A 25554-nucleotide genomic window follows, 5' to 3' on the forward strand; every position below is an offset into this window, starting at 1 on the left:
CCCATCCCCGGAGGTGTTCAAGGCCAGATTGGATGGGGTCCTGGGCAGCCTGGTCTGGTATTAAATGTGGAGGCTGGTGGCCCTGCATGTGGCAGGGGGTTAGAGATTCGTGATCCTTGAGATCCCTTCCAACCCTGTGATTCTGTGACTGCCAGTTTCTCCTCAAACTTTCTGAAAGTGGAAGCAAGAATATAAAATGAGCAGAAGAGACTAAAACTGGGGCTGCATATGTCTGCCCCCTGCAAGGAACATTGGATGTGCTTGATGGGAGATAGGATAAGCTGGCATGAAGTGGTGTACTGAGAGCCAGTCCAGAGCAGGTTATGCACTGTCTCGTACCCGAAAGCAGTGAACAGGTGCTGTGCAATGCCTGCCTACCTGCCTGCCTCTGTTGTCTATCTCCTCACTCTGTGTGTTTTCTGTGTCAGACTTCTTGCAGTTTTACTCCTGTCAGCTGGCCAGCATATCTGCCCAAGAGCCAGCTGGAGTCTGCTCACTCTCAGCTTGCTCTGATTCAGTATCTTCATTGTAGTTGATGAGGCTAAATGGCTCAGAGAGAACACAGCTATGTATACAAAGCACACATTCAGAAACTGTCATGACAAGAGGAATTTTGTTCACTGCTCAAGTGGGGAAGTGCTGTGGATGCAGACAGACAGCATAGAACCTCCTGGGGCAGAGCTTCCCTCTGCCCCGCATCCATCGTGTTTGTGTGGCATCTTCTAAAGAAACCAAATCTTCCAAAAGAAGAAGTTTAGACCTGATTAAAAATAAGCCAGTTCATTTACTGGGGAGCTGCTATGCCCCTTCTTCAGATTCTAAATATAAAACCTAATGAATCCAATGAATCCGCCTCCAGATGAAATTTAAAAAATAAAAAGGGAAGCCTCTCCTCTCCTCTCCTCTCCTCTCCTCTACAATTGGAGCTGTTGCTCCGAAGCCGTAATTCGGCAAGTTCACAGCAAACGCTTTGGTGCGGTTGCGGGAACGGAGCGATGGCACAACGGGCGCCCGGGGCGGAGGCGGCAGCGCTGACACTGTGGGCACCCCGAACATGCGAGGGCCGTGACAGAAGGAAGGCTGAGTCACCGCAGGGGCAAAAAGCGAGAAAGCAGCGAATCGCAGCTCGCTCCTCGCCGCGGGAGGCTCCCCGCTGCCGTCTCGCGGACACGGGGCGGCCTGAGCCCCCCCCCCACCGCGTTCTCCGGACGAATCTCGCAGCCCGGAGTTGCGCAGCCATCCCCGCGCCGCCTCCCGCCCGGCACCGACGGCCCGCATCCGCCGCTCCCGGCGCCGCCCCGCCCTCCCGCCACCCGCGCCCCCTCCCCGCCCCGCAGCACGTGACCCCGCGGGAGGGGGCGCGCGCTGCACCTGTCAGTCAGCGCGTCACTTCCGGCAGCCGCCGCCGCTACCGTTGGGGACCCCCGCCGGCGGAGGCGCGTTCGTGAGACGGAGCGGCTGCGGGGACGGACGGCGCTCGGGGCGGCAGCGTGGCGGCCGCGGCGCACGGCGGCGGCGGGAGACCGAGAGAGGAGGAAGGACAGGCGGACGAGGCCCGCGAGGAGAGCGGAGCGGCGAGCAGAGGCCCGCGCCGGCCCCCGGGGTAGGAAGAGGCGGAGGAACCTGCCGCTGCCGAGGCCGGCGGGGAGGGCGAGTCACCCGGCAACGGTGAGCGGCCGCGGGGCGCATGCGCGGAGCGGGGGTCGGGGGTCGCGCCTCAGCCGCCGGGCGGGCCCGCCGATCCGCGGCCGGGGCGGTCCGGGCTTCAGGAACCTTCTGGACACTCGCCGAGCTGCGGGAGCCGCCCGCGGGCAGCTGTCAAATGCCGCGCTGCCGCCGGAGAGCGCCCGGGCGGTGCTGGCGGCCGGAACGCGGGGCTGGCGGGGCGCGGGTCCCAGCTGGCGGGGTGCCGCTGTGAGTGCGCTGATCGCGCAGCCCGGCTCCCCCCCGGGCGCCCGTTCCATTGTTCTCGGGAGCTCCGCAGGCTGTGCGGATGCTTCTCGCCGTCGGAGGGCTGCTTCCCGTGAGGCGCTCCTGTGTTGGGGCGCTTCTTCCGTTCAAGTGCTGCGGCTTCGAACCAAACTTGCCTTGCTTTTGAGCTCCTTGGTCTTCTGCCCCCTTAAGTCGTAGAATCACAGGATGCTTGGGTCGGAGGGCACCTTGAGTCCATCCGGTTGTCTCCTGCCAGACCGGGCTGCCCCAAGCCCCGTTCGACCCGGCCACAGCCGCAGCTGGGGCACTGCACTCTCTGGGCATCAGTGCCTGCACCTCGCTGCCCTCTGAGTGAAGAATTTCTTCCTAAGACCATCCTCCATTCTCCTATCGCTATCAGCCCGTGTAAAAAGTCAGTCCTCTTCATGCTTGTGAACTCCTTTCAAGCACTGGAAATCCACAGTGAGGTCTTCCTGGTGCCCTCTGTGCATTAACCACTGTCAGGCTCAAGGCAGAGAAAAGAGAAAGAAGGAAGAGAGTTGCAACCAGCAGTTCTCTCATCTCCAGCCTTGCCCCCTTTGAAAACAAAAACCGAAACTGATTGTATCCAAACCCACGCTTTTTGGAGGGCTTGTAATCCTGAGTGTCTTCAAGGGCAGAATGGTTACTGTGTGACTCTGAGTAAGTTGGTCACGCGGGTTAGCATTTAGGTTAGAAGTTTTTCCGTCTTTTGTGCGATGCAGTCTTCTAGCACAGAAGAGGAAGGGAAAAGGCAGCATTACAAGAAGATGAGCTTCGGTCCCTTTGTGTTGTGTATCCTGTGTTTTGTTTAACTGCTCATTATGAGTAATTTGCTTTTTAATCAATTTTTAATCTGCGTTTTCAGTATTTTGTGTGCTGCCCCACACCAGAGGCCCCTTCCTGGTCTTTGCAACATTACAGTGTTGAAATTAAATACCTCATTGTTGTGATAGCATTTTACTGGACAGTTAAAACATTATTTAAGGAAGATCAGTCAAGTAGGGTGTTCTATGTTTATGTTCAAAGAAGTTGCCTGAGAAGAGCTCCTGATTATTTATATTGCCTGCAAATTCTGATACAAACAGTGCCCCACTGCTGAGTTAGGAAAATGATAGTTTTGGTCCCCAAACTCTTACACAGTTGGAAGTCTTCTGCACTTGCTGTTAGTAACGTTGCAGGATCCAATAACAGCTTGTTAAAAGAACTGATATAATGTTTGTCTTGTATGGCTCATGATATGAGAGTTGTGCAAGCAGTAAAGCTTCTCTTTCTAACGTACAGAACAGCATGTTTGCAGAAGCAGGTGAGGCTGGTGAAATGTTCCATATGTTTTGAGCAGGTATTGACGAGTTTTGGGAATGCCTGTGCTCTGTTTGGAGGTTTTCTTTGCTGCTTTTTCTAATATTCAACCTTCTGATCTCTGATCAAACGTTCGTAGCTCAGCAGTGATGCACTCTTGTAGGGCTCATTAGAAAGTCAGTAAAGCCTGCCAGGTCTGAGGTGGTGCTTTCTGTTGTTGTTTTTTTTTCCCTTCTCTAAAAGAAGCAGCAGCTCTAAGGAAGAGGAAGTGAGGCTGGTGAGAGAATGCCTTTAAGTTGTCCTTCGGTTCTGTGCATAACACCACATTATCTTTGCTGCCATGTGAGCACACTAAACAAAAGTCCAGTAGCCACTGGGAGGAGAGTGGGTTACTTTTGGTGAGGCATTCGGTGTTTGAATTTATAAGAGTGGAAGACTGTAAGCCTTCCAGCTGTTTCTTGTGTTGGTACTCAGTTATGTGGAAAAGTCTGAGCAAGAATTAGAGAATTGAAGGAAATGTGTCCTCAAATTTCTCTTTGAGGAATGTGAGATTTGTTACTTGTAACACAGTTTTTTATATGACTGTTACACCATGTTTTCAGCAGAGTGGCCATACATCTCATGCCTTCTGCCTCAATAGAACTCTGACAGTCCATGAAAGCTTTGCAGTGCTCCTTGAAGAGTAAAATGGAGCAGTTCGTTGCTGAGTCTCTTGCTGACTGCATTATTTAGCTGTAAGTTGTAAAGTTTACCTGCAAAAAAAGCTTTATTTGAGAATAACGACAGCTGTCTGCTTCAGCAAACTTGGGTTTGGCTCTAGTTCTGTACTGACTTCCCAGCCAGCTGTTGGGTTTGGGAGAGCTCAGTCAGTTTGGATCAAATCAGTGTTCTGAAAAATAATGTGACTTTAATTGCACCTTCAGGTACGTGTTCTTGTTTTCTATTTGTAGAACCGTTGTGATTAGAAGCCTTAAAAAGCAGAGCTCAGATGGTGAGTGCTGTGCTGAGAACCTGCTGTGTGGGGTGGGGTCGCTCAGTGCTAGGAGTGGATGCTGTGTGAAGCTGGGTCCCTATTCTGACTGCAGCGGATTGAATAGTCCCATTGTGACAGTGGCAAACAACTCGGCTCTTATGGTCTCTCACCTGTGAATGTGTGAAACGACCTTCCTTTGAATTTATTTGTCCCAGTTTTCTTTTTTTAAGACAACACTGAGCTTAAAGGAAGATGCTGCATTATGGCTGTGTTCAAACAGCTTGTAACCAAGGCAGTGGCTGAACTCATGTAGCAGAGTGCCTGGCTTTCTTCTTTTTCTGGGAGGTGCAGAAGATGTGCATTCCCACCTGTGGTGTTGGTTGGGGTGCTGGGCTGGGGCCACCATAGAGCAGAGCAGGGTGGGTTGCAACCCTGTGAGCTGCTCTCTGTTTGCATCTCTTCTGTTCTGCCTCCCCTGCAGCGTGTTGCAGTTTGTGCTGGGCTGGATGGGCTGATAACACCTGGACAAAACTGGAAAAATAAGACCTAGATTCCTATTAATGTGGCTCTTTCTCCCTGTGTGCTCTTTCTGAGTCTGTTGGAAGATTCTTTTTTCTTTTTTTTTTTTGTTGTCCTCATCCCCTTTGTGGCTGAACTTCACTTTTAATGTCATCAGGTAACTTTATTTAGTTTTGCTCTGCAGCACGTCTTCTAACCTTGTGATTTCTGTGATATCTTTAAATTTGGTTATTGACGAGTTACAAGAGGCCTTGGTTGTCCCTTATGAAGCGTTAACAGTTGTGTATCCCCCCGACAGCTCAAACAGTCATTGCTGCAGAATGGAGCTCTTCATTGGAACGCCTTCCTCCCCCAGCAGAGATGCTGAGGCTGTCCTTTATTTTGATGGCACGTGGTTGTGGTTATGACAGAGGCAGTGTTTCTGTAGCAAATGGGCTTTGTATTACATTTTGTAATGTATTGAGTTCCAAAGCTTGTTTCTGCTTACCTATTTGGGAGGGGAAGCAACAATGATGATTTTAGGTGTAACAGGATAACTTATGTATAATAAATCAGCTGCATTATATATTTATGGTTTGGGTTTTTTGGTGTCTCTGTGGTAGTTTGACTTCTGTCCCAAAGCCTGTCGTTACAGCAGTGATAATTGTTCAGCTCCTTTGGTTTTTAACGTGACCTTCTCTTGTTGCATAGTTCTGCTGGTAACTTCTTCCTGTGTTACCTTACTGTGCTGCTCTGAAGTTCTGCATTGTCTGATGTGAGCATATGTGAGTGGAGTAAGCCTGGCTTTGGGGGGAGGTGGGTAGGATGAATATCATGAGCTGTTGCACAAGATACAAAAGCCTTTTTATTTATTAACTGCTGCTGTTAAGAATGTGATGGGATCTGTGTGAGCAGGGAGATTCTTTAGAATTCTGCAGTGTGCATTGGCAGCAGCAGCTGAGAGCAAATCTGGCAGCGGGTGTCGTGCAGCAAGCAGGAAGAGCTGCTTTTTGCTGGTACCTGATATCCAGGATTGGTTCTGTGTGTGAAAATGTCGTTGGAGAAGGATCAGGAATTGCTGTTACGCAGCTAAGAAGCCTTTGGGTTTTGTCTAGCAGTGATACATAATGCTGTATCTGTGTATCAGCGCTGTGGGAAGTCAGTAATCGGCGATCTCTGCTTTCTCTTTCAAAAATGTAAACTTCTTTTGACTCTTGCTTAAATTGGTCACTGTGTGCCGTGCTTTATTAATGCCAACTGTTTCATTTGCAGCTTAAAGTCTGAAGTTTCTTAGGTTTCCTTCCTATTTGTTGTATTCAGTCCAGCTATTGCTTGTCCCTGTTTCCAGGCACTGGGCTGTGCCTCTCCAGAAGATCCATATTGATGATGGGCTTTTTTAGAGGCAGTGTGGTTCTGTTCTGTCTGCTGAAATTACAGATTAAAATTTAATGAATTTTAATACAAATCAGTGCTTGGCTTCATAACTTGTGAATTTTAAAAATGAACTCCAACATTCATTTGTTTTATTAATAACTCCTTTAGAAGAGCTTTCATGAGTCACCTCCTTGACCCCCTTCTGTAGTCAGGACGTATGGATGGAATCTGAGCAGTTCTGATTTGCGTATTAGATGGGCTGCTCCTGTATTTCCATTAAACAAAAACTGCATTGCAGTTGCATTTTATTGAATCTGTTGTAACATTTTTTTGCGCCCTTACTTGTGTTGGCAATATAACAAGTGTTTTCAGAGGCCATCTCAGAAGTGCTGGTGCCAGATGATGCTGAAATTCAGATCGCTTTGTTGAGGTTTTGTGTGTATGTGTGAAGGCACAGGCATGGATGTGATGAGTTTATTAATTAAAACAGTGGCATTGCTTCTGCTGGGTGCTTTTGTGATTGTGTGCAACACGCCTGGTCCCTTCTGGCTGCCATTTAAGCAGAAAGCAGCCGTGTCTGCGGGGAGATAACTGCACCAAGAGGAGCAGGGACAAGATGGCTATTTGCACAGGCTTTCCTCCAGCACTGCAAGTTGGATTCTCCAGCTACACTTGTTTTAAAACCATGGTGCCAACGGGGGCATGGAAATGATGTTGTACAGAATGCTGTCCTGCTGAGCTGGGTGAGCCCACTTGTCTGCTTGCTGATTTCCTGACTAAAATGCCACTCGAGCTGATGGGGCTGATGGTCCAGAAGAGGAAATCTTGCTTTAAGAATCTGTTTTAACCTGATCTTCCTGGTTGTAAAGCATTTCAAGTAACTTTTGAGTTTCAAATATGCTAAGCGTTTTAATGTAGCTTTAAAGCAGGAAGCTCTTTTTCTGCAGAGGTTATTCTGTATCTATTTATACTCAAGCACTTACACAGCTCTCAACGTGCTTTGAACTGCGCTCTTGAGACAAGTGGTGTTTGTCCTTTTTTGTGTCCTGAGATGGTGGCCCTTCTGTTTGTTTGTCTAAAGCTTGTTTTTCTTTGCTTTGCTCTCTTCCCCAAGCTGTTCCTCCTGCCTCCACCTGACATCGTTTCAGCTTTGGCAGAGTTAATTCAAATGAGCAAAAGGTTCTATTTGAATTTGTTAGCTGAGCAGCATCCGAGTAGAACGCAAGCTCTTCTGCCCGCAGACATTTTGTCCTTTGGGAGTGCCAACAAATATGAATATATAAATGGCAGAGATCATCAGTTGGTGTCATTGTGGCACTGAGGAAAAATGTTATCAGTTTCCTTTTGTCTTGATAAAACTAAGAGCAAGGGGCAGAGTGCTGGGGCTGTACTCAGCTATAGGGCGGCCTTGTAGAACAGCAGATCTGCAGTCGCTCTTGGCTTCGTTTTTTGTTTTTCAGATGCTGTGAAGTGCTTGATAAAGAAATAAAGCAACTGAAGAATGGCTGGCATAGCTGACATTTGTGGCACAAACTCTAAATGCAGAATGGATGTTTTCATTCCTGTAGCACAGTTTCAGTTTCTGGCATTCTTTGTAGTGTGTTTTTATTTCTACTTCTTGTTTTTCATTCCCTTATTTTAAGGAAAGTTGGAGGGGCTTTCAGTTAAAATGACACCTGCTTGTCTGTATTTCAGCCAGAGATGTAAAAGCTGAACCGAATTTAAACCTGAACTTGCATGCATATTGCTCCAATATTGAGGGTTAGCCACGTACGCTGTATTTTCCTTAGTGGCATTTCATGTGTGGGTGTGAATACTTCTTCACTTGCCAAGATAAGTGAATGCTGTTATGATGGCAAAATGAGGCTCTTTGTGCTGTTTTCCCAGCAGACTCTGTGGAGTACTTACTTAATTAAAAAAAGTGTATTTTAAAATATAAAGCAGATGATAGTATACAATACAGAATGAAACTGCCTTCCTCTCATACTTCAGCTGTTTAAGCTCAAGGTGTTGCATGGAGATGTGCTCTTTTAAACTGCTGGAATAGTGGTAACAAGGAGGGCTGTTCTTAGTTTGCTGTAGAACATTATTGTGAGCTGTGGGTAGCTGTGTGCATCTGCAGAGCTAAAGGGAGGGAGGTTGAGAGAGGTGCAACCAAAATATTTATAATCAAGCACAAAGCAGTTGGGTTTTATATCTTTTTATCCTGTTTTTGTATCACTGTGTTTCTTGTGAACTTTCTGTGGACTTGTGAAGCGTGTAGGTTGTGACCTGGGGGAAAGCACTTATCCAGACAGCTGGATAATGTGCAGGAGCATTGGAATGGATCAGCTTCTGGTTGCTGAAATGCTTGGTCATGGTACTTAAAAGGAAAGAATAAAAGGGCTCAGTATTGCCTGGTAGTTGTAGAGGCTCCATATGGACTCTAAGTACTGAAGGGCAGAAATCATACCCTGCTTTTTAGACTTCTCTTCATGGAATGTACATCCTGATTCAAAGCATGTTAATACAAAAAAAGTGTATTTAATTATTGACAGTGTTTGAGCCTGTCTTTCATTTGTAGAATGGTGGAAATAAAAGGAGAGAGAACTTAATGACAATCAGCCTAACTTTTGCTTTTTAAATGTCTCGCTTTTTCCAAAGGCAGCGAATCTCAAATATTGCAGCCAAAGCCAAACGCGCTGAAAAGAAAGCAGTGCCCATGGTCTGCTCAGTGAGCTCGTGTGAGGGTGGAAGTCGGGCTCTCCCTTGTTCATCTGGGTGATGATGAGCAGGATACAACTTGGTTTGAAGTATAAACTTGGCTTGTAAATCTGGTTTTGCTCTAAAAAGTGACACATCCAGGCTGTTTGAACTTCACTGTTGCACTGCCAAGCTAATGTAAAGTCTTTAATTTTTCTTTCTTTTCCGTGTCTCCTGAATGAAATTGCTACCTGGGAAGCCTGTCAGTGCTGGGCGCCTGGGGAAAAATGGCTGATGTTTCTGTGCTGAGCACAGCTCTTGGTATGAGAGCTGCAGCTCGTTTCTTCTAATTTGCTCTTTTTATTAGGTGCTGTTGGTTTTGAGGCTTTGTTTGTTTGTTTGTTCTAGCGAGGCAGCCTGAAGCATTGTGGCACATCCATCAAAGGTTTTCCCAGCTGCCATTAACCCTGCAGCTGGGCTAATCCTGGCTAACTGAGCCATCCTGGCTCATTGTGGGCAGACTCACCTGGGGAGAATGTGAGAACAGTGAGTGGCTGCAGCTCCATATTTTACGAATCACACAATGCCTGGGGATTGATTAAAATCTACTGCTGTGCCGAGGTTATGCTGACTAACACTTAATACACCCAGAAGAAGAATGGCTGGGCAGCGTCTTCATAAAATATAACAGAGTCATGAAATGAAACTCGTTCAATGCTGAAGTCTGTCGGCATCCTATAGTAGCCAAGAACACCCAGTGACAGATTGGAAGATGATTGACAATAGTGAAGCTTGTTGACTGGAACATCACTCTTCATTTTCTGTTGTCAGCACAGCTGGAGTCTGGATCTCAGGCCAGGATCCATGTATGTAAGGCGTATAACAGATTTACAACCTTTGCATAATGTGGGATGATAGAGATGACAACAGGGGATGATTTTGGTCAGTTCTGCTTGCTTTGATAAGCAAAGATTTCCAAACCTATAGGCCTTACTGCAAGAACTGTTGAGGATGGTGGTGAAGTAGTCTTACATGGCAAACACCTCCAAAAGATGGATGTAATCTGGGGAGGATTGGGAGCAGGAAAGTGTTACTCAAAAATAAGAATAGGAGGGAAACCGGATTCTTATTGGTTGGACTTGGTGTTTTTGTGCTGAAATGAGAGCAGCCAGTTGTAAGAACTTTGAAGGGGAAGATGAAATTAATTTGTTCTGATGTGGATTATAAGCAGAGCCAATGTAGGGGAATGAAGAGAGGGAGGGTACCTCTAAAAAGTCAGCCAGCTGAATTCCTGTACTGATCTTAGAGTTTGAAACTGTAAGGTTTCACTGCATGTACTTTAAAGATAGAGAAGGGCATTTTTCCCTTAAAGACAGGGGAGGGCAGGTAGTGAATCTGATAGAAAAGACCTGTGCTGATGAAAATTGGCTTAGGTTTGAAGTCAGTGTGTTAAACCAGTGCTTAGCTATTAAATGTTTTGTTATGGTAAGTACTTTAAAACATACCTGTCAGAGTCAAACCTACTTAGGCAGAAGGATGAATGAGTCTGGAAAATACAGAATTTCATTTCGTAATTGTTACGACCAAGATGTTCCATGCTAACTTTAAAGCAAAAGTTGGCTAACTCCTAAATGAAGAAGGGGGACTTGCTTTCTGCATCCTCTCGCATGACACATACTAATTGTGCTGGTTGTGTTTTAATGTTCAGAGCAAGAGACTGTTGATATTGTGAGGAGAATTCCTCAAATGTGCTGTTTAGACTTGTAATTGAGTTTAAAACTGTTGAAAATGTTACAGTCTAATCATGATTTCCTTCTTTTCAGATTAACTGCTGAAGTACTGATAGAGTTCTGCTATTCTTCAATGAGGAACTACAGGCTGATCTTTTGCCATAATCTTAAACAACCATAAATGACAAAAGAATGCTTGGTCAGTGAGGGCAGCTGGCGCAGAAAACATTTTTCAAACTCGGCTGTTTAAGTACTCTGAGGTATGTTTCTTCAGGTATTTCACTCAGACTTTTCTTTAAATACTGACCTGAGTTGTTCTAAGATATCAGAGTTTATCAGTCCATTAGCAAAGGGTTTAGTTGCTTTGTCTAACAGCACGTGCTTCATATTCTATCTACCAGAAAATGTTCACTTGCATTTAAACAGGTATGTTGTTCACTTATTTTGGAAGAGCATTTTATTTCCTTTGCTATTATTCTTTGTTTTGAGAGGATTGCAATTTAACTGAGTAACTTATGCTGCCTTTGGTAATGCTTTTATCTGTCTGTGCTCTGTATCAAGCAAAGACTTGCAAGTAGTGCTTGAGCTTCAGCATGATGAGGAGAATTTTATCACTGAGCATCTGGAAACTTTTTTTTTTTCCATTCAGTAAAATTTTGAATTTGATACAGGTGTTGAAAATGTCATTGTGCAGATCAGAAAATGCCAAATCTACAAGGTGCTGATTGCATCTGGTTTTGTATCACCAAATTTTTACATCTCGCATCACTTAACACTGGGGTTTCGGTTTGGAATTATCCACTGTTTTCATTTCCTCTTGAGTGTCTTTTGAGAGTCATTTTCAAAGCCTGACTGATAAATACAGTCAATATGGTGAATGACCTGGCTCTCCAAAGGTATGGTAGAAGATCCTCAAGTTACAGTGCCGAAAACTAGATTAACTTCTTTTGCTGCTGCATTCTTGTCAGTGCTCTGCTGAGAACTGATTAGAACACGTCATCAGTTGTGACTCATCTGGTTACCTGGATCTGGAGTCATTACAGAACTTTTCATTATACGGGTGCCCAGACTGAGAGAAACTGGAGTGTGTTTGCATTTGATAATTAAAATGCACTGTTAGAGATCAATGCACTCAACGCTGTACAATGAAGTATGACTTCAGCTATGATTCTTCTTCTCTGACAGAAAAGACAGCTTTGATTTTTGGCTGCAAAAAGATATGAGGAAGAGCTCCTCCCCTTCCTTGAGTAACTGCAACTCTGTTCTTGCTAACAAAATATTTGGAATTCCACTTGATGAGCTGCAGCAAGAAGGGCAACCAGACAATGAGGTTCCATTCATAGTCCGCCATGTAGTGGACTATATTGAGGAACATGGTATGTATTATCTTGATGTGTTTTAAATAATATTCTCATCTGTCACTTCTGCAAAATAGACTGGTTTTGACTAGTGTTTATTTTTAGTTACTTGTCTTTACTTGGCTGTGGTTCTTTTTGTATGCTTTCCTTTTAGCGATACACCTTTTTGGTATTGTGTTTGATTACCACTGTGCTCTGGAGGATATGAAGGGCAATTACACCAGTAGGGAACTTTAGCAGTGTCAAAACTACACCATTTCCAGTAATGTTTACCTTGTTATTTTATTAGCTGGACAAAAGAATGTGTTTAGGAAAAGTTTGTCCAACTGTGGTCATGACAATCTTTAATTCAGTGTGCAAGTTGTACATATCTGATTGTCAGTAGTTTCTGATAGTTCTATCCATACCAAATCTTAAAACTTATTTTTGCTGCTTCCTTCTGACTCAGGGGGTCTGGAACAAGAAGGACTTTTTCAAGTCAATGGGAACGCTGAGACAGTGGAGTGGCTTCGGCAACGGTATGATAATGGAGAAGATGTGGACCTGGTTAAAGAAGCAGATGTACCCTCAGCTATCAGTCTTCTTAGATTTTTTCTTCAGGAACTTCCAGAGCCAGTTATCCCAGGCAGTTTGCACATACATTTGATGCAACTTTCTCAAGGTAAAAACTGCTTTTGATGGAGGCATTTATTTTTAAGAAACAAGGCCACTATTAAATTTGTATGTGTTTTTGTCTGTGTCTGTGTGTTGGAGTTCATAACTTGACTAGTAAGAGTGTCTTGTGGCGCTTTGCTAATGAACCAACCTCAAAAGGTAGCTGTGCCAGTTTCCATGCTCTTTGACATCACAATCCACAGGAGTTCTGTTCATCTCTCCTTGTTGGTTTGTACTCCTTTTCAAGCGCTCAGCTTTGTTTTCCTTAATAAGAGTCATGGTTCTGATTTGCTGTTGAGTTTGTGTTGGTACCATTTCTTCAGGGTAGGATTTACGTCGCGTTTAGGAAGTGCTGAACCATGGGATCACGTGCAGCAGTGGGAAGCTGCTTCTGCATGATTTTGGAGCTTTAAGCACTGGCTGGTTATCTGGGTAATTGGTGAGCAGAGGCTGAGCGCTGATGCCTTTCCTATAAGGCACTGAATAGTTTTCTGCAGGAAACAATATTTGAAAGCTTCTGTCCAGAGAAGCATGTTAAAACCTGATGTTCTGCTTGTGTATTTGTTGTGTGCAGTAGTGAGAAACTGAAGTGGATACCAGTGGATGAAATCTCATTAGTGGCACGTTTGCTATTTCATTTCACATTGCTGAAGTCCTGGTTTACTGGGTAGCTCCTGAACTTTTTTTCCCCTTCTTTCTTGAAAAAGATGATAAATAAAAAGATTTTCAACAGGGTAATGCAGAAAGCTGTTGGATGCTCTTTTGTCAGCTAATGCTGCTATGCACTGTGATTTGCAGTGTTACTTACCAGGACTGGAAATGAGGTTGTGGTAGACTCCTGTGATGTGACAGTAAATTTCCTTCTTTTATTTGTAAGCTACAGTGTGGAACCCATGGTCTCCCCCACCTTTCGAATAGATGCCAGTGGAAGGATTTGAATGTGGCTTTTTTTTGGGGGGGGAGAAAGACTCACACAGCAGTAATTCCCACAGATTTCCCATTGATTAAAATTGTAGAGAAACTCTGTATTTCAATTCAAATGTCAGCTAACTGTCTATACTGCTTTTTTTTTTTTTGTGTGTGTGTGTGTGTGTGTAAAACAAAGCCATTTCAGAAAGCTTAAAAGTGCCTGTTTTGATTTCCTTGGTGCAGATGAACCCTTAAATGTTGTTTCCTGATATTATAATTAGAGGTTTGGTTTCCTTTTTGATTTTTTTTTTTTTTTTTTTTTAATACTTTCACTGTCTGGTAGTCATAGAGAGAGCTCTGCTTTAGGTAGAAGAACTGCTTATAGAAATGCACAGAGTTTTAGGAGTTTTGTAACATACCATAAATAGGGTATGGATGTGTCTTTGGAGGATCTGTATTGTTTGGTAAGCTAAGATTAACCTGACAGCTCAGTGAAACTTTGGGTTTTGGGGTAGTTCTTTCTGAGACAAACAGAGCACAAAAATCTCAGTCTCAGGACAAATGTAACTCAATTTCTGACAACTTTATAGACTGTGAACTGGCCAAAGGACAGCAATTACTTCTGGAGTAGAAGCACAAGTCAAGAGGTTGATTATCTGCTTTTCTGCATTATGTTGTCTTAATTTTGTGATTCAAATATTTTTTTTTATGTTTTCCAGATTATAATAATGAAGATGAATTTGGAAGAAAGTTGAGGTTCCTCTTGCAGCAGCTTCCACCTGTTAATTACAGTTTGTTAAAGTTTCTGTGTAAATTTTTAGCCAATGTAGCATCGCATCATGAAGAAATTTGGTCAGCAAGTTCTTTGGCTGCAGTCTTTGGCCCAGATGTTTTTCAGTAAGTGGATTATAAAGGTTTATGCGATGCTTTTATGTGAATCTGGTGGTGGAGATCTGTAATCCAGAGCCTTTCCTGGTCCCTGTGTAATTGCAGCACATTTGCTGGATGCTTTGTGCAGTGTCTTTCTGTGCTTCCCCTCTGCCACCTGTTGCAAAATTTTTGCTTGGATCTAAACTATGGGTTTGGTTGCCATATTATTGTTATTTCTTTGAGGTTCAGTTTTTTCTTTATTTATTACTATTAGCAGAAAAAAAAAAAAAAAGAAATCTGGAAGGAAGCTGTCAAATGAAAACATATCCTGGTATTTCCTTTCAGCGGGAAAATTTTTAAGTTGTAATCCTCCCTCGTGAACAGTTAATTAACTAATTAGTTGTTTCATCATCACTCAGAAGTATAAAGTACTATAAAGTTCTACAGTGCAGTGGTGTGAAGGTATACTTGGAATTGGGTGCTCAGAGTGGCGTAGGGATAATGCTGTGAAGTGCAGTCGTTTGCAGTGGAAGCCATTTGCAGAAGCTTTGGGGGCATTAGTTGGATTTAAATTTTTACTCTAAAACGATATTGAAATGTTTAGCATTTACACAGATGTGGAGGATCTGAAGGAACAAGAAATAGTCAGCAGAATAATGGCGGGACTTCTGGAGAACTACTATGAATTCTTTGAAAATGAAGAGGAAGATTTTTCATCTACTAATGATTTAAGCTCAATAACTGAGCAGGTAGGAATATTTTAAGTGGCAATGTTGTATCACTGAAGTATCTGTTATAGCACATATTTATGAAAGATTCGTTGAAATATAATACACCTTTTGGTAGTTCCTTGCAAACTGACAAAACCTGGTATTTCCTTAAGTTGATTTTCTTAATATGGATATATTTGCAAAATTGTTGCTTGGTAGGTAAGTATAGCTGTCCACCTAGAAAAGTATAAATGAACTGAACCAACAGTAATAGCTTACCCAAGGCAAGTAAGGCAATTAAGCTGGTTGCTTCCTCTTTGCTGCAGGAGACATTCTGTTTGTTCATCCAGACTAGCAAGCGTGGGCAGCCAGTTCTGGGTTGAGCGACTTCTGCTCTGCAGCAAAGCGCTGCAGCTTTGCAATGTTTGCTGTCTCTTCAGCTCTCAGCAAGAATATGTCTAGCACTGAAAGCTGACTTAGTCCTGCTGAGTGCAGGAAGCTGCTAAATACGACAGGGCTGTAACTTCTGCAGCCTGAACCAGAGAACTGTTGTCTTAGGTTGGGATGAATGTTCTTTATAGTTGGTTGGCTCTCATGCTTGAGAATTACTGACTTGCTTCTGGTTTGTTATGAATTTTAGCAAAAGCACTTCCCAAGGAGGCTCTGTCTGTGTGCTGTGGTTATATTTTGTTCTTGTGGTTTTGTTTGTTTGTTTTTTCTTGAAATTTTGAGACTTGGCAGTGTCCCCCTTGAATTTCATGGTGTCTCCACCAGATGTCAACAGCACACTTTGCTTGGGTCCTGTTCCCTGCAGGGCCACTGCAAGGCTGAGTGGAGTTAGGGAAGCAGGGTCTCCCTGAGTGCAACCAACTGTGCAGCTGGCTTACCCCTTAGCTCACTGCTACATTCTCTTGCAAGTACAGAAGAAAGGGGTAAAAACATTACATTACATTGCATTATGTAGAGCATTTTATGTAGAAGCAAATATTGGATACCTGTTCTTTTCTAAAATTGAGGAATATTGTCCTTTTGTAAGTATTCTGTTTTTATCTCTTGTGCTTCTAATTCCCTGGAGCTCTTGAAAGAAATTTACAAGCCATTAATTGTGAATCAATCTTTGTACAGATAAATGATCTCTTGGAAGAGGAGGAAGATATAAAGCTAGAGCAGTCTGAAGAACTTCCAGAGGATGGCGCAGAAAAACCTGTTGAGCGGCCAGCTGTGGTGCATCTAGATGTGACAGGGAGCATCTCAGATTCCAGGAGCGTTACAGCATCAACAAGGTAATTGCTTCTTTGTTGGAATGCAGTCTGTTGTGGTGCGTGAGGGAGGAAACCCTCAGACTGCTGTGGTGCCCATGAAGGAGGCTTTCAAAGTAGGTGCAGTTCTTGTAGCAGTAAAACGAGGAATAAAATAACTGCTCCCATATTCAGCAGAAGGTCTGTGGAACTCAGATTGGGTTATGTAGGATTTGTGCAGAGGAAGAGGGAAAAAGAGCGTATTTTATTGATGCTATAAAGTGGTATTTTCTCAGTAAATTTTCTGTCCTCAGGAACAACATGCATCTTGGACAGAAGTGAGTTTGTGCTTGCCTGTAACGTGCAGCTTCGTTTTATTTGCTTGTTGTAGACAAGTTTTTTTTAAGTCTGCTTTATTTGTACTTACAATTCACGATTTCTGTTTGGGGAATTTTATTTTTTTGCCCTCTACAGCATTTGTTTTGGTCTGGGCATTGCAGGGAGCACCTGAAAGGGAGGGCTGAGGTGGTAGAAGTCTGATTGAAAGTAGAAGAAGCACAGGGAAATCCAGGAGGGGGGTTAGTGCCTTAGGCTGGCAGGTCTGATGACTGCAGGGATTTCTGCTTGAACTCTGTTCAGCTGCTGCACTACACATTTTCTTCATTGCAGGAATTTTAAAAATATAAAATAATGGAGTTAGAAAACAAGAGTCACATTTAAATTATAATTGTGTCCTTATCAGTGATCCAGCTGCTCAGTTTTAGTTTGACTAAAGTCTATTAAAAAAAAAAAAGCTTCTGGAAACTGGAATTCTGCTAGAGAACTGTCTTCCAGTGGAGGTTTTAAAGCAATTTTACTATTCATAGGCATTTAGATGCTTGGGGAATGTGCAAGTGCAGCAGTAGTGATGAACTAAACAAGTTTAAGAGTTGAAAGTCACTAGCCTGAAGAGAAAATCATTTTACAAGATGTTTAGGGTTAATTAAAAATTAATAAGCGTTAATTATGGTTGGCATTTTGCATTATTTGTGGGAAAGCATAAGGAAGAATCCTGTTGAAGAAAAGAGATAATTTTTATTGTGAAACCAGAATAACTGCAGGAAACATCTGAAGGAAAAAAAAGACTGAATGAGGAAATACATTTTATTCAACTTCTGCTGTAAATATTTTGGGGAACTGAGAAGTGTTCAGAACACACATTTAATGGCCTTCTTTGCATTTTACTTTCTTGATTTATTTTTTTAATAAATATTAATGCAGATTGGTCGGGTGCTTGTCTTGGCATAGGGCATGCAGCAGTTTATAAAGGGAAGAGGAAGGAGAAGTGAGCCTTAAATATGACTCTTAGCATTCCTTAACCTGGAGTTCTGTTTCCTCCTTGCTGTCAGGTTTTGGGAACCAAGGGCTTGTATAGTTCTGATCTTTTTATTCAGAGAAAAGACAAGACTGAGGTTGCATGCTCATCATCTGTTTCGATTCCTCCAGCAGGACACACGATCTTCCTTTTAGCTATTTGAGCTACAGCTTACAACTTGCCTTGCTACCTCTATTCATTTTTTTTCCACTCATCCTACTTGTTCTTTGTAAAACATGACAGTTGTGAATTGCGTGGTGCTGGTTTCTCTGAGAGAGATGAGGTGAGGATATGGAAAATCATTCATGCAGTTTGATTTGGTGACTGGTATTTGAAGTGAACCTGTTGAGTGATCCTTCAGTCTGTTATGCGGTCGGGGAGCGTTTGTGCACGAGCTGACATGGTGTATGTAAGGGAAACGTGTTCTCCCTTATCAGAAGCCTTTTCAACATGGCTCTGTCATTTTTTGCTGTCCTTACTTCTGTAGAGAAGAATTCCTGACTCAGCACTGAAGCTGACATAAGATGTGCCGTTGAAATAATCGCCCTGGAGTCCTTAGCTGTCAGTGTGCTGAATTTTTCCCTGCTGCTGTTTGCCAGATAACATTCAGTTTACTCTTTGCTGTTCATCTCAAATATCATCAGTTGCAAGCCTGAGGTGAAATCTCCTTGATGTGTTCTTTGGGCTTTTCAAAATGCTGTGTGTAAAGAGGTGAGATGTGACAAGCAGGAAGGTCTGTGAGCAGTTTGCTTTTGTCTGTATAGAATGTAATGATGAGGGTGAACTCCTCACTACTTCTGTGGTGTATAATCCAGTTTTATTTCATTAGTTCAATCCAAGAGAGAAAGGAGAGAAATGGTAACAAAGGAACAAAATTTATATATATTGAGGCTATCTAAATATAACAAATATGACAAGAGCTTGAATTGCTAGAAAATATATTGCAGCTTTTAGCTTAGCTCTCTCTTCAAACATCTAAATACTTTTTCCTATTTCTACCCTGGAAAATATGTGAACAACATGTTAGAAAAGCTTTCAAGTCTTGATTGGGCAGCTTATTGTCAGGAGTGACCTCATGTTGCAGTCTATTTCTATTTAGACTGCAGGGTTTAGTGCAGCACTCCAGAAGTGCTGCCTGACAGGCAGCCATTGAATCCACGGGAGCACTATGCATAACCTACAGCCAACAGCACACTTTGCTCTCTTTCAAATGAAGCATTTTTACATGAAGTGTTCGTTTGGGATAGCAAAAATAATCAGGATGGCCTGTAAAGTCCTGCTGCACAGGTAAATGCATGGAAGGAAAACACTGCTTTGTGAATGCAGATAATGCTTTTTAATGTTACGCGAGATGAATGTATTCTGGGGATATTGTGAAATGGAATAATGTCAAAATTGCTTTTGTTCTTAATGAGAAATAAGTCTGTGTACTGTCAGTATATTAGCAAGAAAAGTTTTGAAGTGTTTGATCTGTAGATAATGCATTTTTCTATCACAGGATATTTACAAGGACTCTTAATGGGTGCGAAGGGGAGTCTCGGGGCTGGGCTAGCATTGTGAAACAAAAGACTTTACCTTTGTGTGTCTTGCTGTGTCATGCTGCATTAAGACTGTGTAGCAGTATAAGTTACAGCTTTTAAACAAATAATCTTAAAGTGCTCTTAGTTCCAAAGTTGCAGTGTGTTTTCAGCTAAGAGCGATTGACACGTTTCTTGCAAAAAGTGCTTAATTGCTGAAGTGATTAGTTAAAGACATAGGATAATTCTTTACATAGTAAGAGGATTGTTCAGGCTTTGGAATGCTGCTGAGTTCTGCACATCTTTTGCTGAGTACTTCTAATGCATCTAAAGGTGTTTATGAGAAGCACCGGTGAATCATCCTCCGCTGTGGGGCTGAAGGTTATGCAGTAAGATGGAAAATTTTGTTGTCAATCATGCCTGAAATCTTTTGGATTCTTTGGAGATGAGCTTGATTCTCCCCACTCCCGACACAGTTCCTCATTGTCTCGAGTGATAGTGGTAAAACAAAACGATGCCAGGTCATCACAGTTTCCTATAAATAGTTTTTGTACTTGTGCCCTTGACTCAGTTTTTTTGTTCTTTTTCACAACTGCTGTTGCAGTGCTTTGTGTTCTGATTGCCCCTTTTTTCCCTGCTGTGTCCTGGGGAGCAGCTGTTTAATAAATGGATCTTTAGTGTGCGTATATTAGAACTTCTGAAAAGTAAGCATACCTTTTGTAATGCAGCCCTTACAGAACTTGCTGAAAGTACCCATGTCCGATATTTACATCCATCTTGTTTTGAAATCTTTTTTTTTTTTCCTCTGAAATTTTCTCATTCTCCTCTCTTACCTTGTTCATAGGGCTGAACTTATTCACAGCCTTGCCCCTTCTCTTTTTATTTCAAATCATGCTGATGCAGAAGTTTATCAGAAGGCTTAAGCACTTTGTACAAGCAGCAGGGCTATGCGGAGCTTCTGTGTATGGACACCAATAAAACATGTTCACAACTCGAGACAAACACCTTACCACTTGTAGGTTTGGAGGAAAATGTGTTAATGTGTTTAAATATCGAGCTGACAAGCAGGTCCTTTATGGCTTGTGTTGCAGCTACTTAGAAGAAGAAAAAGTAGAAAGTCTGTTTGAGGTGGTCTAATTGTTTCACCTCTCTAGTGGTGGGTATAGAACTGCTGGTGAACTCACTGAGATCTAAGCAAGATACTTCTTGCTGTATTAAAGCTATTAGTTAAGCAGAGAGACCACCAAATGACTTTTTGAGTATAAACAGAGCTAATATCAGCCAGAACCGTCTTGCAGAGGTACCTGTTCAGCTCCCAGTGAGGGGGCAGTTTGGCTCTGCTCCCTCATGTATTCATGAAAATCATTTTTAAAAACCACTGTGGCTGTCAGCAGTGCTGCTACGTGGTAAAAAGTAGATTGTGTTAGGAGGTTCCAAAGTGCTTTACAAGTGGCTAACTCGTCTCTTAAAACCTCTGGAAAGTGCCTGCCTTGTACTTGAAATCTAACTGTCCTTGGAGAACACTGCAGATCTGTTGAATGTTGCAGAGTGAAATTGTGCAACGGTCTGACAGGCAGGGAAAAGTCCCTATGAACTGCAACAGTGAAGGAAAGCAAAGTACTTTGGAACTTGCTTGAGGCAGCAAGGTTAAAATCTGCGTTCTTAAGCAAGGTGTCAGGAAGTCTTTTCAGACTAAGCGATTAATATTTCCCCTGGGAAAGACCATGCCTCTTACAGCTTCTTAATGGACTGAATATTGGCTCTTGGGAGGCAGAAACCTGCACTGCTGCCCAGACAACTTTGTTCTGTGATGGCGTTCCACTTTGTCTGGATGGAGGAATCTTACAGGGACTGTAAATAAGGATTTACTTTGCTTCCTGTTTTTTTTATTTTTATTAGCTTTGCTGCATGTAGTTTTTCAGTATTTTCAAATTTGTTTTCTATTGTTTTTGAGACTTCTATTGAATATGCCAAGTTTTGCATTTCACCAACTTGTTTCTTCTGTGTTGCAGTGCTCATATTTCTCCCATAAGCATCTTGCCAGCCTCTGCAGAGTAAGTATAACAACAGTGTATAATTTATGAATTGTGTTGTTGCTATAGCATATATCAGTATATTGTCTTAAAAGAACAAATGCAGTAGGTTTGATGATGAGTTACGGATGAAACATATTGCAGAAAAACTTAACATGCATCAGTGTTGACTGCAGAAGCATGAGAGTGCAGTGTGGTAAAATTTAGATTCCAAACCCCTTTGTTTTTATAATTATATATTTCCTTTGGCTTTCTAATTGTTTTCACAATGTGTTTTCAGCACCAACTTTGTTTATAGTACAGTTCTGAAGAATTGCATGCGCAGATGTGGAGGAAAATTAAAACACAATTTTATAGCCCTAATTTTAATTTGCTTTGGATAATCTGGCTAAAAAGTACACTTGGTACATTGTGCTTTTAGAGAATGTCCTGTTGCTGACGTACCTGCAGGTATACCCTGTGTCCTTCATCAGGTACAGGCTTCATGTCTTCACTGTTTGTTGGATCTTGCCTTTCACAATTGCGGTGCCATTCAGGAGGTGCTACAGCCAACTGTGCTGAGGTGGTACATGCTCCATGGTTGGCTCTGACCTGCTATAGATGCAGGATTTGCTTGTTGCATACTTGTGTTTAGGTTTTGTACAGTTTGGGGTATCGTGTTTTGGTTTTCTTGTTAACTGTGGTCATGGTAACCTGTTCCTTTTAAGATACTTTCCTGTTTGGTTATTACTCAATACAATATAGTGGTTTCAGTACTCCTTATTGCCTAGAATAGTTAACCTGCTTTTTTTTCTTTTCCTTGAAATACTTGGCATCAAAGATTCAACTGTTGTTTTCACCCTTCTGCATAGTTATCAATGGAGATGAGGATTTTTGATACGAATTCTGTGGCTTTTCTTTTCTTTCTAGCATTTTAGAACGAACAATCAGAGCAGCTGTGGAACAGCACCTTTTCGACCTGCAGAGCAGCTTAGATAATGATCTTAAACAAATACAGCAACACAGACTGGGCTGTAACAATGATGCAAAAAGTCCCAGCGGGGATGAGGAAGGATCTAACAACCAGTAAGACTTGTTTGTATTGGTGTTAAATTGTAGAGGATTGTATATTTTAGGTCTTCCAAACAAAACTACCCCATTACCCATCAACCAGAAGCAGAAGTTAGGACTTCTGTTATTAGCATAGAAATTTTAAAGAAATTTTTAAGTCAGCTCAGCTTTCAACCTACAGAACTAACCAACAGCTCTTGAAGCAAGTATTCTAAGTTGCTCTTATATTGCTACAAATTGCCAAGCGTAGCTACTTTACTGCTGAATTCTGTGCAAGTAGCAGAAGGCTTTATTTATCCCAGTCTTTATCTCATTTAGTGTTACTTGTGACTCAGTTTTACCATAGATATTTATTGTAGATGCCATTTCAGTTTCCTTACCATGCTGTTCCACATCAACATAGCTACTGTACTTCCATAGCTGGCAGTCAGTAAAACAGCTAACAGCAGGTAGAATGAGCACTGTAGATGTATTTGTGCAGGACTTCAGTCTCATTTGATCAGTTTTTGTTACAGATCTTAGTGTTTATGGGTGTAGTGACTTCCAGGGCAGCACTGAGACGCTCTGACCTGCTGATGTTTTATTAAATATAAATAAATGATCACAATTCCCAACTACAAAACGTGACATTAAGTAGGGCTTTGCAACATAAGTTCCTTAGGGTCAGAGCTTGAAATGGTGTGGAGTGTTCAGAGGGTCAAATGGTGTTTTCTATATCTGTTGTTTTTAGAAGTCTTTAGTCCAGATTCTTGTCAGAGATAAGTTAGTAAGAGATCATAAAGGTAGTAATCACTCCTCATAATGTTCAGTTGTTATAAGTTGAATTTCAGGGTTACAGATCTAATTTCTTTGATATAAACTCTAAGTGGGTGAACATTCCCTCTTGCAGCTGAATCCATTAGTTATGGCATAAGTGTTTTAAGTCTGCCTGGCTTCACAGAAGCAGAGGCTAAAAGTTTGCAGGTTTGAAACCCAGTATGCCCTTCTGGCACTGCCTCTACTTCAGATGCTTCTGTGTCGTTCCACTGTGGATTAACTGTAATAGATGATACATGATAGCATTCTTGAAAGAGGTCGTCCAGGTTCTTTAAAGCAGTACAGTCAACATATTATGCAAAAGACAGATGCATGGCTAAATAAATAACTAAAAGCTGCCATCCTCAGGAGTGGATTTCTTAGGTATAACAAAATAATTACAGGAATTAGAGAAAACGTAACTGAAGTGTAAAATCACAGACCATCCTGTTCGGTATCTAGAAATGCTTTTAAAGTAGTTTGGAGTTACCTGAGGGAGGAGAAGAAAGGCAGAAGTCAATGGCTTGCATGAATTATGGAATCATAGTGACAGACATGCTGACGTATAAAGACTGTATGGACAAACAGGAATGGTGTAAGTTAGTTTTAACGTGGATGTGCTTTTACAAACCTTAAGTTGAATGCTAGGAATATAAAATACTAGAAATAACAGGATTTATCTGTGAAGGGAGCACTTTGATACTAACTTAAATTAGCTGACTGCAGTGTTGAGAGGAATGCAGTCAAGCAACTCCATCTAGTCCAGGTAGTTTTGGATAAATCCTTTTATATATTTACCACATGCTGTTGCAGAAAATCTCGAAAGTGTCTATAAGCTATGTGAAGGTTGATTGAGGGCTGGAGAACAGGTTACTGATGTTTTACTGTTTGTTTCTTTAGGAATGATGTTATTGAAAATAATGACGTTGGTAGCAGTGAGAACACGGGAGACTGCTCTGAAGTATTGGTTAGCACAGATTTAGGCAGCGAAGATATGAAACGTGATACTGTAACTGAGGAGGAAGAAAGTGTTCAGGTGAGAGGAAGAGCTTCCTGTGTATGGAAATTATGACTTGCAGTGACTTCAGCAAAGTGCTTGGGGCACCAGAGTCTTCGTAATAGCTCTGATGCGGCTTCACGTGGTTCAGTTGCTTTGCACAGTTCTGTTCTGCTGTGCATGCTTTGTAGGCATGCAGAGAAATTTTTGTGTGCTTTGCTGCAATTTATTTGGGCCCTGACTTCTCTCTCTTTTTGCAGGTACTGGCCCTTCCTTCTGCTGAGGTAAGTTAGTGCATCAACAAGTATAGCACTGGTTAGAATAGCATCTATTTTAATAAAGGCTTTGTGAGGAAAAGAGGGTCTAGGGCTGTGACAGTAACGTAGCCCACAGTATGAACTTCTGCTGTATTAAGCAGTGCTGGAATGTTAATATGAGAATTGTAACAGGAAGACATTGTTTTGTAATTGGCTGTTTCTCAGCCTTTTCTTTCTCCTCACAGTTTTTGTCTGTGAGAGGGATAGGTGTCCTCCTCTTTTCAGCATATCTTCATTTCCTGTCTGCTTGAAATAGGTTCTGTTACTTCTCCTTGAACCTCTTTGCTTAGATGTTTGAATTCTGCAGAGCTGACAGCTCGACCCCCTCCATCCCACTGAGAGCTCTTGTACTTGTGGTGTTACACAAAAGAAAAAAGAAAACTAAACTTGTGGCCTCCTGAGAAGAAGGGTTCAATGTTTACCTGTCATCTTAAGAAGTATTGGGATTGACCATTTGTCCATATACAGAAAAATCTGTTTATCCTGTATGAACAGATAGTAGGATCTGATATTAGTAAAAATAGAACATTTTATATATTTTTAAAACTGTTTTGCTCAGAAAATGAAATGTTAATGATGCCTGAAGTTGATGTTAAAGTTGAGAAAGCAACTGTGTTCTTTCATGGATCTCAAATGACTGAATAACCTAACAAGTTGGCTTCCAGTCGCAGCTTTATCCTTGCGTATTGCTTTAGAATCTAATTCTATAAATCTAAATTTCAGTGCACTGTATTCTGTATCAGTGTTTTCAGTAAAAGAACACCTGAGAAATGTGAATGATACTTTTTAAGAAATGCATTCACTTTAGGGCTAAAAGAACATCACTGCAGTAAGAATGTGAAAGGAGAGCATGATGCTTGGTTGTTGCATAGGGGGTGCAGGAGAGTAAAGATGAGCTTCTGTACATGAGCTTTGCTTTAGGTCTGACATGGAAAAAGGAACAGCTGATTCTACAGCTACAATAAATGTGATTCTCTATAGCAGAAAAGCTGTTATTAAGAAATTGTTTTCTTGAATTGGAATTTGGCTTGAGGAAGTAATGTGGAGATGGAGCTGTGTGTGAGGAAGGGAAATATGTTGCCGTGTAAAATACTTGAATGCTACATGCATTTGAGCTCAGAGCAACTTAAAATATTATTTTCAGACATTTTAAAGATCAGCTGGGATTGCTTTCTAAAATCTGAAATAAAATATAACATATTATTCAAGAGGGATATAAAACATTTTTCCAGTTACATTCTCC

The 25554-nt window shown here is 42.1% G+C and overlaps 1 protein-coding gene across 4 annotated transcripts in view; it reads left to right on the forward strand.

Moving 5' to 3' along the window:
• Positions 1–1564: 1564 nt before the first annotated feature.
• FAM13B (family with sequence similarity 13 member B) overlaps positions 1565–25554 on the forward strand; it is a 40044-nt gene continuing 16054 nt past the window's right edge. For 3 of the 4 annotated variants that reach the window (XM_042826231.1, XM_042826235.1, XM_042826234.1), the window contains exons 1-11: positions 1565–1668; positions 10603–10769; positions 11695–11885; positions 12316–12528; positions 14150–14327; positions 14905–15049; positions 16136–16293; positions 21132–21173; positions 22062–22217; positions 23898–24033; positions 24255–24278. In XM_042826231.1, the coding sequence (XP_042682165.1) occupies positions 11729–11885; positions 12316–12528; positions 14150–14327; positions 14905–15049; positions 16136–16293; positions 21132–21173; positions 22062–22217; positions 23898–24033; positions 24255–24278 (1209 nt within the window). In that variant the 5' untranslated portion in view covers positions 1565–1668; positions 10603–10769; positions 11695–11728. Of the gene's footprint in view, positions 1669–9197; positions 9646–10602; positions 10770–11694; positions 11886–12315; positions 12529–14149; positions 14328–14904; positions 15050–16135; positions 16294–21131; positions 21174–22061; positions 22218–23897; positions 24034–24254; positions 24279–25554 lie in introns of those variants that run through there. The other variant, XM_042826233.1, reaches the window with a different exon arrangement.

Source organism: Centrocercus urophasianus, unplaced genomic scaffold (assembly GCF_019232065.1).
Source record: "Centrocercus urophasianus isolate 14NV4802_14NV808 unplaced genomic scaffold, USGS_Curo_1.0 seq_26, whole genome shotgun sequence".
Lineage (NCBI taxonomy): Eukaryota > Metazoa > Chordata > Aves > Galliformes > Phasianidae > Centrocercus > Centrocercus urophasianus.